The sequence below is a fragment of the Aulonocara stuartgranti genome (genome assembly GCF_965226115.1).
Source record: "Aulonocara stuartgranti genome assembly, chromosome: 11".
In the NCBI taxonomy this organism is placed as follows: domain Eukaryota; kingdom Metazoa; phylum Chordata; class Actinopteri; order Cichliformes; family Cichlidae; genus Aulonocara; species Aulonocara stuartgranti.
Genome location: NC_138947.1, coordinates 1,575,669 through 1,593,168, shown reverse-complemented (window position 1 = coordinate 1,593,168; position 17,500 = coordinate 1,575,669). Strand labels below are relative to the sequence as shown.

The following is a 17,500-nucleotide window of genomic DNA, read 5'->3' as shown; positions in this document are numbered from 1 at the left end:
CTCTCTTTTCCAAAGATGAGGGATTTCTCCATCAGATAGATTTATTTATTTATTTTATTTTGTTGTTTCAGCAACATTAAATTTAAAAACTGTACTTTTGAGTTAAAATATATATTTATAATTTTAATAAATGACAAATTAAAAAGGCATGAACATTTTTTGTATCGAAAAAATATCGAACCGAACCGTGAATTTTGTGTATCGTTGCAGCCCTAGTAATTAGAGACAGGATGCGAGGCTCCTCACAGCAGCAGAGATATAAAAGCAGGTCTCTAATAATCAAATTAAGCAACTCAATCAGAGCAGTGTCACGGAGAGAGGGTCAGTTATCACGCACAGCGAGTCCAGACGTGCGAATTAATTATGTGAACATCGTTTTGAACGTAATTTTTTCTACACTGTATAATTAGATTGTGCTGGATGAATAGGAGTTATTTCATCAAATACAATTAAATGCATGTAATGAATAAAATCATATTATTATTCCGATTTAATTAGCACCAGTTCAGCAGACTCGCTCTGGCTGCTGGTTGCATTCATTCCACTCTGACAGGGAGGATTTCCATGCAATTATGATATGTAAATCAGTGATGAAATGAAATCACTCAGAGGCTGGGAAATGTCTTGTAAAGTTATTATAAAGTTCTCCTGTCTGTCATAAAGACCTGGAATAATTATTGTTACGTGTTGCTGCTGCGGCTCAGAGCCTCCGTGGCTGCAGTTCCTCTGACGTCCACTAGATGATCAGAAGTCTGACGTCAATGAGAAAACATCCATCTCACCTCCACCCACAACACAAAGTCCTCACAGTTCATCCCCCAATTTACACAAGTTCACAAAATCCGTTCACAGCTAATTTAAGTGAACAGAACAAAGTATTATTGCTTCTTTCAGTTAATCCTGCGGCTTTACGCATGAGCTGGAGTCTCTGAAAGGTGTTTTTTCTGGGTGGTGTCACACAAGGCACAATCGCAGGTCCTCGAGTGGTTTAAGTGCTTTTCCACACGCCTCCGTCCTTACTACTCATCTCCACTTCCTGATTCACTCCCTGTCCTCCATCTGTCCTCCTCTCTTTCATTTTTCATTATCGGCTCCTCAAACACTTCTTTTCTTTTAAGTGAGTAACTGTAGGACTTCATGATGGCCGCCGCAGTGTTTTGCAGTTATTGGCATGTTCTTCTATTTTTGTTGTTTTATGGTGGTCAGCTGGTCGGTGTGTCGCTGCCAACCGGGGAAAGAATAAAAACAAGAACCAATATTTTAAGACCAAATATAATTGCATAAACTAATCTGAATGAAAAACATAACTCTCCTGTGTTTAATCAGGTTCCATGGTTCTTCCATTGGAGATGCTTCTGTCTAGACTCCAGTAGGGCTGGGCGATATGGCCTAAAATCCATATCGCGGTATAATTTGAAGCACGTGCGGTAACAATATATATCATGATATATTCTTTTCTTCTGTATAACGTATTTTCCACACTATAAGGACTTAAAATCCTTTAATTTTCTCAAAAATCGAGAGTGTTCCTTATGTATGAATTCTGGTTGTGCTTACTGACCTCGAACCGATTTTGGCTGTAAAAATCTGTTAAATAATGTTTTAGTGTAACTTTGGTAAGCAGCACTGCTTGATGGATGTCAGAGCATTACGGCTGCCGTAGTGAGGAGCTTCGCGGAGTAATCTGGGTCCAAAACTCCGTCTGTTTCAGGTCCCAAAGTCAAACGAACACAGAGTTAAAAACGGTCCAAATTCTTTCATCTTTAATTAAATCATCAGCGTTGCTGCTTTACCAGGTGTAACAATTAAGTTTAACATCCATGAAAACAGAATTTATTAAATTTAACGGAGTTAGAAGTTAACAGGAAGTTAGCTCGCTAGTTTCCACCTAAACATTTCATATCAGAGATTTTTGAAACTAATTCAAACGTACAGCTCTGCTGTCACTTCTAACATAAAGACAGGAAACTAAACAGCAGTGGGTTTGCAGGGTTACTGAAGTTGGGCTAGCTGGTATATAATGTTGTGCTACGTGATTGCTAGCGACACAGCTATGTTAGCATAACATTAGCACAGTGAAGCTGGAGGATGAAGCCAACTTTTTTCCACTCGATAAAAGTTAACGTGAGGGATTCTGGTGGTCAGGGACTCTAAACTACCTAAACTAAAGGTGCTTAATGCTGCCTTTTCTGGAACTTTTCTGCTTCTCCTTCAGACTTCCTGTCCCGCCTCCACCATGAGTGACATCTACGAGTCCGCAGCCAACTCTCTGGGCTTGTTCAGCAGTCCCTGTCTCACCAAAGTGGAGCTCAGACTCACCTGTAAAGGGATCTCAGACCGGGATGCTCTGTCCAAACCCGACCCCTGCATTGTGCTCAACATGCAGTCCCACGGACAGTGGATGGAGGTAGGTGACCATGACAACCGCAGTGGTTTGTAATGGTTTTAATGGTGCGTTGTGCTGTTGTTTTGTACCTGTTTGCTAAAGCTTCAGATTGTTTTCGCATTAGTTTGGGGGTTTGTTTGAGTTTGAGATGCTGCGTCTCAAAAATCTCTTCACACATCAGCCAGTTCCTCAGCTGAGGTTGGAGAACGATTTCGAGTTTGGCTTCAGGTGAAGGTGAAGGTTGTTGCCTAGCAGCCGTCTCACAGTGAAGTAGTGAGGAACAGGTCGTCCATTTGTCCACGTTCACAGGCTGTCACCGTTTCTGTGACATTAGGAAGTAAAGCTCACGTCTGCGGCTTCTGTGCACACAAAGAGGGGGATGTGTTACCATAGCAACCAAGAACCCAGCGCATTAAAAGAAGTGGTGATCGTTGTAAACCACGATCTCTATTCAAACCTGACCCTCTAGTTTATTTTAAAAGTTCATGTTAGCGCCTAAACATAAAACAATCATACATTTTTAAATAATAATAAGCAATTATGTGTGGAAGAAATAAATAAATTATGAAAATGTAAATAGTTGCTCTAAAGTTTTAGCTCATTTTTTGTCGGGAGACTAAAAAAAACATAAAAAGAAACATCAAATAAAAACGTGTTCATGTTACATATGCTGTCTGATGAAGTTTATAATTTAGAAAGCCACGAGGATGTTTCGGTCCTGTTCGGTGGGCAGACTCTCGGACCTCAGTGAGCTCGCAGGCTTTCTGCTTTGGAAACACTTGTTAGGATTGGGAGTGAGGATATCTAACACCTGAGGGTCATTAGTCGGAAGCAGGAATAGTAAAAATGACTCCGAGATGAAGAAGCTGCGTGCAGGAACACGAGGGCATTTTCCCTCTTTCGTTCTGCTCGTCGTTGCTGTGGACGGTTTGTGTCCAGCAGAGATGAGTGGATATTAGCATCTGTGTGGATTTTGTCCTCGCACATTATCATCTTTAATGTCAGTGCTGCTGATTAAAGGCACATCGGCTCCGAGTGCCTGCAGCGGGAGTGAAGCTCCGACAGGTCAGACCACCTTTTGTTTCTGCGCCTTCAGGCTGTGCTGAGCTCAAAGCCTGAAGCCTCGCTGAGTGCGTCCTGTAGGAGTCTTTAACGGTCTGAAAAGTGCTGAGAGGTGAACGAGCAGCAGCTGAGAAATAAACAAAGCGAGCCGCGAGGAACGAGAGTCAAATAAAGAGAAACTCACCAGCCTCTTTGTTGTCTTCCTCTGTGCTTTCTACTCGCTTCTTTTTAAGTCAAGTCTGATCATTCAGCACATCTTCAAACAGCAGAGGTTGGACCAACGTGCTCTCTGGGCACGCTCATTTGCATCCCAGCGCTCCGAGAATCCAGTTTGAGTACACAGAATTACCATAAAACAAGAAATAAAAAAATGTGAAACACAGCAGTAAGAACATTAAAGATAAGAATAACCACACAACAAAATTAAACCAAAATAAAAAACAAACAGTTAAAAACATCTGGAGTGAAGCGAGCCACCTCAGACCTGAGGCCGGTCTTTAAAATGCTCTGTTGGTGATCTGAGAGTAACAACAGCGAAGGACTGCTGGCCTTTGGCTTTTAGGAGAGAAGACAGAAGTGAGAGAAGCTGTTGGGACGCCGACCTCACAATAGAGACTTAAGAACAAATGACAGCGTTTTGAAATCGATCTATTTTCAAAGGCTCGTGCAGGACTGATGTGTTGTCTGTTCTTCGTATTGAACCATCTGCAGTCGACAGAGAGGAATTAGACACAGCAAGCGCAGAGTTTTACGTGCAGCAAGCAAGCTGTCCTTCACAGCATCACTGACCTAAAATCAAGCAGCTGTCCATGAAAAGACTCAACCACAGGTTGGACGTATGTGGAGGGAGGATGCTGAACCTCGGTGAGGGTGAAAGTTTGGGGAGCTGAACAAAATAACTGCAGTGAACTTACCACATTTGTGTGGAGCGGGTGGAGTGCTGAGCTGCACCACTGTTACGTTATCCTTCGGTTTGCACTTTTAAACACAGACTGCATCACACAGACACAGGTGGATGCTCATCAGTGCTTACCAATGCTAGACTCAGACTTCCTGACATGCTGTTACTACAGTTATTACTGCAGTTATAACAGGTTGTCAATAATTTAATTCTCCACCTTTTAGTGCACATGTGGCCACTTCTGGTTCACACAGCTCACACAGCAAGATGGCGCTTCCTGTATGGCATCATGGTCCATGACCCAAGAGCTGAGGCCCAACTTTTACTTTGAAGGTGACCTGTGTCCTGTTTCCTGTTTGTGTTGCCCGTGTCACGGTGGACAGAGTGTCTGCAGAGAGTTTGCTTTAAGTCGGTGTATTCCATGAAATCTACGGGCATCCGCACCCGTAACAGGTACGTTTTCTCCAACCAGTCAGAATATACAGTTTTCCCCAAACGATGGCTGCCAGACACGTGACATCACTTCCTGTAATGTCAAAAACCACGAGTTGATCTCTCGAATTCAAGTGCAGACTCGACAGTTTCCTCCTGAGTGGTTATGGAGTGGATGAAAACGGATTTTCCCCTCATTCGAATGTAGAGCCACCTGCAAACGGTGTGTGTGTGTGTGTGTGTGTGTGTGTGAGTGTGTGTGTGTGTGTGTGTGAGTGTGTGTGTGTGTGTGTGAGAGTGTGTGTGTGTGTGTGTGTGAGAGAGAGTGTGTGTGTGTGTGTGTGTGTGAGAGTGTGTGTGTGTGTGTGTGTGAGAGTGTGTGTGTGTGTGTGTGTATGAGAGAGAGAGTGTGTGTGTGTGTGTGTGTGTGTGTGTGTGTGTGTGTGTGTGTGTGTGTGTGTGTGTGTGTGTGTGAGAGTACGTGCTTCTCAGGTGTGTAATCAGGAGCTTTGGAGCTGGACTCAGGTGTTCCTGTGACAGACGGCTGTTATCTGTTTACTGCAGTGACGCTATAATAAGAGTGAAAACAGTCCTCTCCCTCCGCGGCGGCGCTCTTCTTCTCCTCTCAGATATCAGCCATCTGGAGGAGCATTTTTGGATGCAGCTCAGCTTCCTTATTGACACGACAGATGATGAAGGAGAAAAGTGATAGAATTCTCTGGTGGATTCTGTTTTTCGGGAGGCTCGGATGAGGTGTCGGGTCCAAACACAGTGGGACAGTAAACACAAAAATGAGCCTCTGCTGTGCTTCGTTCATGTCTCATTAATGCAGGAAGGTTTTACACAGTTGATGTGCACAGGCAGTACACGTTTAATGACCTCTGCGATGGTTAAAGAGCAGCGAGAGCTGAGCAAGAGGCTGCACGGTCTCTCTTCTGTAACAGCTGTAATTTAAAGCTCCGCCTTTACTAAGAACAGCTGTTCCAGCCTCGTTCCAGCCTCATGATGTTTCTGTCCTTTATGGAGTGTCAGAAACCTTTTATGATAAACTGGATCGGTGTCACTGAGCACGCTCACAGAGACCACAGATCAGGCTGAGGAGTTTTCACCCCCGACCCCCTCAGAATCAGCTGATCTTTGATTAAAGGATAAAGTAAAGTGATTGTATAGAAGAAACTGAGGGAGGCTCTTCATCAGTTGTTATCTTGGGGACACTGACTGGGTCATTGTTTCTACCCGGGGGGCAGATGTTGTTGGAGTTCATTAGAGAGAGTGGAGTCCAGAGGGAGCTCCAACCGATCCAGCAGAAGGAATCAGAACACTCGACTGAAGCCGGAGCGAGTGTGCAGGTTTATAACCTTCTACTGTCCTGCTCTCTGACTGAGTCTCAGCTGCAGCTCGTCTTTTCATCACATCGGGGACTCGTTTGAGGCTGAGCAGATAAACAGCTGCTCACAAAGGGATGCCGGAGTGACGTCTTTTAGAAGTTTTTGGACGTACAGATTTGGTCCACTGAAGGACAACGTAGGGCTGTTCGATATAACCATATATATCCATCGTTTCATTTTACGCTATCGTGTTTATGACAATATTTTTTCATGTTCTGATGTCACTGTAGCGGTTATTAATTTCTTAAAGTTCTCTCTTTCTCTTATATTTAATATCACCACACTACGGACAAGCGCCTGTTTTTATGCGTTGTCGTTAGCAACAACGACGGTAACACCACCGCGTGTCCGCTTGTTTATGTTCCACATAAACCTTTCACAATAAAGCTCAAGATCCTGTTGAGACTTTTCAAAATAAACTGAATCACGTGAAAGATGCAGAGTATTTACGGATGAGAAGTAAAAAATCTAAAAAATAAACCTTAGACCCAAACGTTAGAACAGGCTTTTCCCCGCAGCACGCCGTGTAATAAATACTCACAAAGGAAACGGCGCCGTTACAACTTATGTCTAAAATGTATCGTTTCATGCATCGGTTAAAACACTCGCCTCCAGCTACACGACGCGCAGCTGGAAACACTTCATGCAAGTCGAGCTGCCCGAGATTCACAGACTTTACAGAAAAAGGGTCACGGTTGTCTGGACGTCGTATAAATGTCCAGTATTGGTCACGGACCCGTTATAGACATGATGCGAGTCTATCCCACGTCCAGTGTTTGGTGGATGCAGTGTGCACGGAGCTGAGAGAGAGGCGAGGGCGGGCACGTGACTGAGAGCGTGCCCGATCACGACGTGTGCAGCCAGGGAGGCCTTTGCTCATCCTGCTGGTGCGCCGTGCACGGCTGCGACCTGAAGGCACGAGTGGCGTGCGGCCTGGACCCAGCACCTGCTCACAGCCCGGTGAGTTTTTTAGTTGAGTGCTGGTGTCTGACATGAAGGGAAGGCCTCAGGTTTCGGCCACTTCCTGCTCCCAGCTGGAGCCTTTCCTGCGTCGTCCTCTCCTGCAGCGTCATAATGAGATCATCTCCTTTTCAAATCTCTTTTTATGTAAATTTGGACTAAATTGTTTAATGATTGTCTTTATTTGAAAGCCCCCGCCGGCCTGCTGAGTAAACAAGAAAACGGTTGATATCAGTGCTAATAGTGTGTCAGCTCATCAGTGGGAAGACAAAGCGAGTGATTGTTGCTGATGGAGTGATTAAGGGGCGAGGGCACCGCCATTAAAACCCAATCAGCCTCCTCATCAGCAGCTGTGCGTTATTGTCACTTCAAACAGATTTTCCTCTTCTTCTTTCTCTGGGAAACGAGCGGCGCTCCGAGGAAACGCTCCTCTGTGAACGCCGCTGCTGTTTTAGCCTCTTTCAGCGCCTTGTTTTGGTTATCCTGCACGTTTAATCGCATTCTTATCAACCTGCGGCTGGAACGAGAGCTCATTTTGGCTCCACTGAGACAGGGTTTATTCCCCCCGGGGAGCTGGTGTTAATATAACCCGCCCTGCTGTGATTTTAATGCAGTCTGGAGTTTATGTGGGTCATTTTCACCCCCCTTCAGTCATAATTACAGCTGAAATGACCTCCTGTGCTTTTCCAGTGCCTTCTCCTTCCCTAATTTAAACACTAGATTTGAAAGAACTTCTGCCTGTCCTTCTTTTTGAATCAGGTCACCACGAGCACCTCCATGCCATCCTATCTGAGAGCCTGCATGAGAGAAAGAGTTCATTCTTTTATTAGAGCCAGACTCACTCCCACCGCTGCTCTGTTTGGACACTAAATGACATTTTAGCCTTTAATTATTTACATTTCCCTGAATCCTGCCTTTAAATATGTGCTGAACTACCTGCTGGATGCACGGACAGGTTTGTTCTGAGGAAATCTCAGAGCTTCTTGTGGAGCTGAATTCCCTCTGAAATGACCCACTTGTGACTGTGGAGGACGGCTGCAGTTCACGTCACGCCGTGTTTGCCCTCCAGCTCTGCAGCGCCTCCCTGAGGCAGTAGGAAGTATGACACACGATCCGTCTGAGCGCCTCATCGTTCCTAACATACGGTCCGCTACAAAAGACTGTTGAAGTCGGCTCATTTCTTCTAGTTGTTGGGTTGTGATTTGTCTTAAACCCACGTTTTACTTTAAAAAGCCAGGAAACCGTGCAGGGATGTTTTCACAGCAAATGGTTCTCCAAGAGCTTTTGGATTATGTAAGAACATCAAATACAGGTAAAATATTAAAGCTGAGTTATAAACCGCTTTAATGTCGCTTCTGTGTTTGGTGTGACGATGCTGAGTATCCATCCACACGGTCCGATTCAGCTGCATGACAGGAAACACCTCCTGTGGGACCCACCACAGCGGCGCTTAATTAAAACAGTCCAGTTTGTACAGCTGCTGTACAGGAGTAAACGATCTACTGGGACCAGAGCAGGTACGTTTATTCCTGCTGTGGACTGTGGGACGGCCTCGCTGCTGCAGGGTACGGCACTTCTGTTTTGTCACTTAACTCTGAGAGATAAACAAACAAACATCCTGATCGTGTGCTATCTCCCACCGAGGGAGGAATGAGCCAACATACAGAAGGATGGAGGCGATCGGCACACCGCCGCCTGCCTCGCCTCTGTGCTGGCATGTGTGCAGGACCTTGCTGCGAGTGGGCCGGCGTTGTTCTCGCTGCTGTGGGGTTTGAGTCTCTGGGTGTCAGCGGGGATTATGATCCGGGTGAGCTCGGCTCTGCCGCAGCTCTTGATGCTCGTTCAGGGCCCAGCGATGCCAGTAAGTCATCAAAGTGTAATGGTGGTTTTATTCTAATGTTTGCACTGAGGCTGTGGTTATAAATGTTTTATTGGCCCGGGGACTGTCTTTAGTGCTGTGGACGCCCCTCTCTCCTCCCTCTGGCTTCTTTCTGTCTCCCTCATGTTTTTAATTGAACTCTCCCTTCAGTTAAATCTAATCTAATTTCATCTGAAGCTGCCTGAGCTGTGTTTAGTCAGCTGTCGGGCTTCAGTTTGGACACTGACAGAAGCCAGTGAGCAGATTTCCTTTAAAACTCGTGTCTTTAAAGCAGGACACACATGTTATTCATGAGTCTACAGCCGGGCAGTGTTTGTGTGTTACGTGCTGGATGTGTAACATGCAAACAGGTGCGACTGCAGCAGTTTGTCCTCTCTGACAGACGCAGAGTAAGTTTGAGAGTGCTGGCTCAGACAGCTGAGATGGTGACGTCAGCTGTGACATTTTCTGCTCGTCGCTCTGTCACTGAAATCTTCAGGGATGGAAGAGTGAAGTTTTAAGACGATAACACGACAAAACAGCTGCAAAGACACAGAATCAGAGCAGAGACACAGAAACTACAAAAACAGATACAAACACAGCGAGACACCGAGTGCTCGCAAAGAGACGCCAACCGAGCTCAAAGCGCAAAACAGACACGACAGAATAGAAATCATTACAGGCTCGGACATGTAAACTGCACTGGAGCTCAGTTTAACATTTATTAGTGTGGAAGTCCTGCTCCTCACATACAAGGTCTTAAATAATCAGGCCCCATCTTATCTTAATGACCTTGTAGTACCATATCACCCTATTAGAGCACTTCGCTCTCGCTCTGCAGGCCTACTTGTTGTTCCTAGAGTATTTAAAAGTAGAATGGGAGGCAGAGCCTTCAGTTTTCAGGCCCCTCTTCTGTGGAACCAGCTTCCAGTTTGGATTCAGGAGACAGACACTATCTCTACTTTCAAGATTAGGCTTCAAACTTTCCTCTTTGCTAAAGCATATAGTTAGGGCTGGACCAGGTGACCCTGAATCCTCCCTTAGTTATGCTGCAATAGACGTAGGCTGCCGGGGATTCCCATGATGCACTGGGTGTTTATACACTCACCTGTTTAAAGTTTGCATTATTAGGGGCGTGGCCTCTTTGACTGACAGGTGGATGCAGTCGCTAACTGTGTGTTAACTAATCAGCTTATTCCCTGAACTGGACCGTTTGCGTCATTTCTAATGCAGCTATGTGACCATGAACACGGCTGCTGTAAGGTCCGGTCTGTCAGCTATCGTCCAGTGTTGCTGATAAAGTGATAAAACTCTGGTTTTTACTGACCTGTCCAACTTCAATCAAAGGAGTGAAATAATGTAAAGTGAGTGTAACCTCTTTGCTCCAAAAAGTCGTACACCCGCTTTACAAACGCTCCCGTGTCGTGTTGGCGTCGTTCTGCTGCGCAGGAAGGACGACCTGGGGCCCATTTTTCTGCTGACTCTGCAGAACGGCGAGGACAAATTTCTTAAAAACCACAAACACACAAAGGAGGGAAAATCACATGATCACAGAGGAAGATTCATTTTAACAGCGTTGACACTAAAGACCAAAGAGGGGCTGTTTATGTGTGCAGGGCTGTGATGAAGCCTGCTGTAAGACTCGCTCAGACCTGGTTTCTGGTCTCTGTCGTCCCACTTTGTGTTTTTATTTTTAGCCGTCTGGAAATCCAGATGAAATGTCGCTCGGTGTCCGCACAGACACACACCCCTCCTCTTCCTCCCCTCTCTTCTCTCTCCACACTCGCTCTTATTCTTCCCCTCGTCCCACTTTCGTCTTCGCTTCATCTCTGAATGTCTGGCTTTCTGTTCAGGTTCGCGTCTTTCTGCCGAACGTTGAAGAGGAGGTGGGATGGCGTCACGGAAGAGTCTGAAGAACGATTTTCTCTCTTTGTCTCGGCAGAGCTGAGATGTGGAGAAAGACGATGCTTCTTGTTCTTCAGATGCAGATTAGATCAGACTTTGAGGGATTGTGTGTTTCCTGAGATAGATGACAGGACCTTTGTGCACTTCACATCTAGAATCACAGCACGTGTTTCCCGGCTTTCTTTCCACTTCTCAGTTTTCTGATCGTTTGGCTGAAAATAAAAATGCAAACTTAAACAGAAGCTGTGTGAGCTTTAGATGCAAACCACTTTCCTTTGCATTTCAATTTGAAGCTCTCGTCATCCGCTGAGACTTCATGTTAATGTTTGGCTGATCTCTCTCAGGTCCATCTCTGCACCTCTGAACTGCTTTCAATGCAGATTAATCAGAAATAAATGAGATTTTAGAGATTTTGAACGTGGCTGTTGTTTCAGAACGTGCTGATCTGCTGGATTTTCCCACATAACCATCTCTGGGGTTTACAGGAAGTGATCAGAAGCTGTGTGATGATGTCATGCCAATATGACCAAATTCTGTGAGGAATGTTTTCAGCGCCTCGCTGAATCTTTGTCACGAAGATTTAAAGCAGCTCTGAAGACAAAAGGGTGTACCTAATGATGTGGCTATGAGTGCATACAGACAGGACTGAATGCACAATTAGGCACAAAAGGGAACAATTTGAAGTTCTCATTATCCGCAGACAGAACAGGAACACAGACAATATAATAACCGCAGGTGTCGCCCCCTGCAGGCACTAAAAATACTGCAGGTTTAAGCGGTTTGAGCCCTTTTGTTTGGTTCAGAAACTCCATCTTTTATAAGACGATGACACAGAGGTAGGAAATCAGTGGGAGGAGTCAGACAGGAAGACACAAGGAAGAGGAACTGTCAAAGTAAAACAGGAAATGGAAACCAGGAAGACAGACACGAGAAGCCAACTAGAAACTAAAATCAGGATATGGAAAAAAATCAAACCTCTTCCATGATCGCCACAATAAAGTGCCCTGTGGGGATCTATTGTAGTTGAATATGATGATATTAGTGATATGATGATAGTGTACCGCATGTTATCACGGCTCCAGCAGCAATAAAGACTCCGTAGATTATCCGATGGTCGCGATGAGATTTAAATTAAATTTGTATGTAAATAACAAAGTGTGCACGGCGTCCTTCAGCCTGGTGTTCTTTGTCTTTGTTACAGATCTAATTTAAAACAATGGCAGCTGTGTTTTTGTCAGATTGTAATTTTAACTACGAATCTTCACACCTCCCTTTCACACAACCCCCACAATCCTCTCATCACGCTCAGACGTATATATGAATGTGCATTAAGACCACATTTTATTTTTATAGTGCTTTTTTGCTGCTGCTTCATTAGAGAAGCTGTGAACAGGAGACGAAAGACGTGAGAAAAGTATATGAACACGGCTCAACATTAAAGTAATTCGCCAGTTTTCCTGTAATAGACCCGCCTGTTTCAAAGCTCCGAACGCTCGTTGTAGTGCGACAGGGAAGAAAGGTTCACTTGGATCTATTTACAGACACATTTACAGAAAGATGCATTTCAGAGGCTTCGAATGTTTTTGTGCTGCTGCAAAGAAGATTTCTCTGAGGAGGAGTGACAAACCTCTCCATCTTATCTAAACACAAATGCAGTGCATGTGGTTCCTGGGATCATATAAGTGCAAGCTGTGTGTGTGGACATCAGGTTTAAAGCATTTAGATCAGGGTTGTCAAACACGAGGTCTGTGTAGCCCGTCTGGTCCGTTTGAGGCAGATTCACTCGGGCCGTCGGTCAAAGTGAAAAACGGCTCAAAGAAATTGACAGGTGTGTTTGTTTTGGTGACTTCGTTAGCAGGTGCGGGTCGTACCTGCAGCCGTGGGGAGGCCCACCATGACATCACCGCCACACTCTCTCACTGAGATGCTTAAAGTGATAGTTGAACAGGTGATCTGAGACTCACCTGGAGGACCAGAGGAAAAGGTTTTGCTCCTGATGCTTTCTTTAACAAGCACGAGGCGTTCAGTCTGTTATTTGTGGTCAATTTCTTCCTTTGTGGTTTTCTTCTCCCTTTACTGCCCCCTACAGTTCAGACTCTTGGGGCAGGCTGACGATGTTAGCGAGTGCCACAAGAAGTTTGATTTAATGTTTTGGTGGAAATAAAATAAGTTAATGGCGCTGACACACTGAGGCGTGTCACAGGCTGGGTCTCAGTACATTTTGTATTCGTCTCATTTTAGATTTGTGATTAGTTCATGTGTCGTTCCTGTTTAGCTTTTAGTTGAGGTTAAAGGCAGTCATTATTTATTGTTTCCTTGGTTTCTGTGTTTGGGTTCTTGTGTCGTTTATCGCGTGTTAGGTCTACTAAGCTTGTGTTGTCATGTCTAGTTTCAGTGTTTCCTGTTTTATTTTGAAGAATTCTCGTGTATTTAGTTTCACTTCCCCTGTGCTGTCACTGGGCTCATGTCAGTCAGCTGTTCGTGTGTTCCTCTGTTTTCAGTGTGTCATTGTCAGATCGTCTGCTTTGTTTTCAGGCCAAGAGTTCGTGTCAAGTTTTCTCATGTCAGGTCCTGTTGTTTTTATTTAATTCAGCTCCCGGTTTAGTTTATTGTTAGTTTTGCCTTTTGTTTGCAGTTATTTGGCTCGTTTGTGGTTATCCAAGTCACGTTTTGTTTCATCTGCATTTGGGTCCATCTTTCCCTCTGCACACAGTCAGCCCCCTGATTGTGACAGGCTGTCAGGTGTACCTGAGGATAATGACCTGGATGTGATGTTTGGGCTCATCGTCCCGCTGCAGGATCTCTGCTCTGAGGCTCTGTTACAGGTGAGCTGCTCAGGCTGCTGCAGCCTGTCTGTCGACTAACACAGCGCCTGGGTCAATCAGGGTCTCCGCCATCATCATCGTCGTTGTCGGATGTGAAGCAGAATTTGCTCATCGTCTCTCCTGTGAGTCTGACCTGCTCTGTGTGTGATCCTCAGCAGACGAGTCAGCGCCGACGTGATGAACATGTGGAAACAACAGAAACATGAGTTTGTCTCCTGGAAACCCAAAGAAGCGAAATGCTGCTTTCATAGTTGGTGCTGAAGTCTCTGCCTTTGACTTTTGGCTCGATTTGGTCGATTTTCTCCAGAAGCTTTTGTGTGTTTGCAGCTTCACATTAATGAGAAGAAAAAGTGTAACCGTGGCGTTTCTGCTGAAGCAGCTCTCTGATTGGCTCAACAGATTTACTTCAGTTTTGTCTTCACCTGGACGACCGAGTCATTTGTTAGATGTGTTTTTTGTGAGGATCTACAGGTGTGTTTATTAATATTCGTGTAACTGATCTGAGCTCTGCCTCAGTTTTGACCTCAGATCAGTGGGAAAAATGTTATTTTCACTTTAACTTTGAGCAGCTGAAAGAGGAACGACAGGTAGATGGAACAGGGCCCTGTTTCAGGAAGCCGGTTTAGAAAACTCAGAGTGAAAAACGATACGCAGGGTTGAGTAACCCCGAACTGTCCAACTCGGAATATTCGGTTTCAGAAAGGCTGATAACAATTAGTTCAGTCAACGCGGAGTTGCTTTAACCCCAAGTGAAGCGCGCGGACGAGGATACATAAAGCCCTGATCAGTGGAGCACAGATTAAGCGAGTCACCATGGAGACGGAGGGAAAGAAGGCGCGGTCAATGTATTTTACAGCGCTTGAGGCCGAAATTCTGATGGCAGCATATGCCGATAACATGCAAATTCCGCGGAAAAAAGTAACACAGCGACAGCTGCAAAAGAAAGGGAGCATGCATGGCAAAACATAGCCGACAGAGTCAATGCGTGAGTGTTAATATAAACATTGATCGAGGGATTTCCACCCATTTAACACGTTATTTTATCATATGTTATTTTATTTGTTATTTTATACATTTTATTTTGTGATGTGATGTGAGCGCAGGTGCAACCCAACAGGCCCCAAACGTTCCTGGCAGCAAGTAAAAATGAAATATAAAAATATAGTCCAAACAGGTAAGGTGTAATTGTATTATGAGCCATAGTGCTTGGTCTGTTTGTCCCATGTAAATCAATTGCAGTTAGAGGCTACATTAATTTTCTTTCTGTAAGCACTTATTGAAATTATCTGAGCACATTACAAGTACATATTTGCTTACTCTGTATGCTCAAATGTGGCCCGTTATAGCCAACAGAAAAAAAGCGGAGGCCCGAAAAACAGGTGGGGGTCCTCCACCACCACCACTCACAGAGGCTGAGCAGTTGGCCCTCAGCCAAAACAGTGGGCGCCCTGTGGCTGAAGGCATCTCTGCGGGGACATCCTCTGAGTCAATAACCCCGCAAGACACAAGTGCCTACATAAGGGGTAAATTCAAAATAATACATGATGTGCATACATCCTTTCTTCACAGTCACCTTTGCAGTGCTACTCATTCATTTGATAAACTCTTTACCATAATGGATTATTTTGTAGTGAAGTTATTTTCCTACTGATTTTGCCTTCCCTCAGTCTTGGTTGTCTTTGAGAGCATAATGACAATGAAGTGTAAGGTGATTGGTATGTTTGTTAATTGCCATTTGGTCCCTTGTAAGTTATAAGTGACCTGTATAAACCTCATATTCTATCAGTTGATGGTGATGGTGTACTGCATCTGGTGCAGCCTCCTGTTGAGCCAGACCAACATGCAGTTGTGAGTAATACTCCACAGATTATATGAGTTTACAGTAGAACAGCAATGTTGTTTATTTCTTTACTACAGGAAAATAATGAAGAAACATTGACAGCTGTTACAGAGGAGGAAGCAACAGAGACACTTTATGAGGTTTACATCTTTTAATACTTTGTGTACAGGAAACACAGGCGACCAATAAAGCCAGTTGAACAAAAAATCTGTTTATTCTTCTTTCAACATGTTGAGGTGATGGGTCAAAAGAAATGATTGTGACATATGGTGTCTCTGACTGCGCTTCCATCTTGTATGTCCGTGGGAGGGTCAGGATGTTCATGGTTTGGATCACTGCTGTTTGGTTCAGAAGGACAGTGTTCTCCTCTAATTGTGGCAATGTTGTGAAGAATCACACATGCCACAATAATGTCACATGCCCTTTCTGGGGTGACCCTGAGTCTTTGCAGGCACTGGAACCGGGCCTTAAGCATTCCGATAGTCATTTCAATTCTGGCTCTTGTCCTGCAATTAGCCAGATTATATCACTGCTGTGGGCCCGGTTCAGGGTCAGGGTAAGGGGTAAGCAAATAGGGTAAACATGGATACCCCCTATCACCAAGCAAGTAGCCAGTGAACTCTCCTAAGACAGAAGGATACACTTCAGTTCAAATGTCCCTGAAGCAATTGGTCTTTATATATTTTAAAGTATTCTCAACTCACCATGTCCAAATTTTGTGCTCAGTGTACATTCACGGAATATTTGTGAGTCATGGACAGAGCCTGGCCACTTGGCTTCCACATTTGTGATAATGTTGGCAGCATCACATATGATCTTCACAGTGCAGAGAACACAAATTAGCATCCATTACTATAATGAAATAATTTGTTAGTTTGAAATGCTACAGGGAACTATGTACCTGTACATTAATGCTGTGGAAAGACTTCCTGTTCACATAGTCTCCTTCATTTACTGAAGGAGCAATGACTGGAATGTGAGTGCCATCTATACAGCCAATCACGCCTGGGAACCGTGAGAATAAATGTAAAATTTAAGTAGTAGTTCAAGTATCACCACATCATACATTACGTTTTGGTCATCCTGATACCTGCAATTTTGTGGAATCCCTCTTTGATAAATCTTGTGGGTCTATGACCGGGGAACACCACAGACGAGTACAGGAGACGTTTCAGTGCAACTGTAACATTCCTGACTGCCCGACAGACGGTAGCCTTGGAAACGTGCTCAGCGTCACCAATATTATACAGAAAGCTCCCGTTTGCAAGAAACCGAAGTGCAATACAAATAATATGTAATGAACTGAGAGCATGTCCGCGATGTGTCACATGCGTAATATATGGCCTGAGGATGTTATTCAAATAAATTATAGATTGTGCTGAAAAACGGTAACGTTCGCACAGAAAATCATCAGGAAATGATAAAATGTCCAAACGCGCTCTGATCACTCTCTCCCGGCGGAGAGCTCTGCGGAGAATTTGGGCTTCACGATCTACTGGCTCTTCAGGGAAGGGACACGCCATGTCTGACACTTCCTACTGTCAGGTTTCCGACAAAGGGGCGGAGACAGTCAGGGTTAGTTGTAGTAAACCTGCTAGGGGGCAGGTTAGCTTCACGGCGTGTGTCGTCATAGTGACTCACTCAGGCTGCAGCTGAACTCGCTTTGTGAAACCGAAAACCCAGAGTTTTCGTTAACTCAGGGTATACTTACTCAGTTTTTCCACTAAACCGGCTTCCTGAAACAGGGCCCAGGTCTGCTCAGCTTCAGTGCTCACGTACTTTCTGTTTTCCTGTCTTCTTTTCTAATCTGCTCCTGACTTTATTTTTGAGGCTGAACACATTAAAGATACCATCAACCCTTTTAAGCACATAACTAGTTTTAAATCCCGGTAGAATTGCAACCACATAAGCTAGCGCAATAATTAAAAGCACTGACAACAACA

General features: G+C 44.6%; 1 protein-coding gene across 1 annotated transcript in view; it reads left to right on the top strand.

The window, feature by feature from the left end:
• The window catches only part of cpne4a (copine IVa), a 95,489-nt gene that overhangs the window by 624 nt on the left and 77,365 nt on the right, over window positions 1-17,500 (top strand). Inside the window, exon 2 of the mRNA XM_082552736.1 lies at window positions 2,216-2,407. Within this exon, the coding sequence (XP_082408862.1) occupies window positions 2,216-2,407 (192 nt within the window). The remainder of the gene's footprint in view (window positions 1-2,215; window positions 2,408-17,500) is intronic.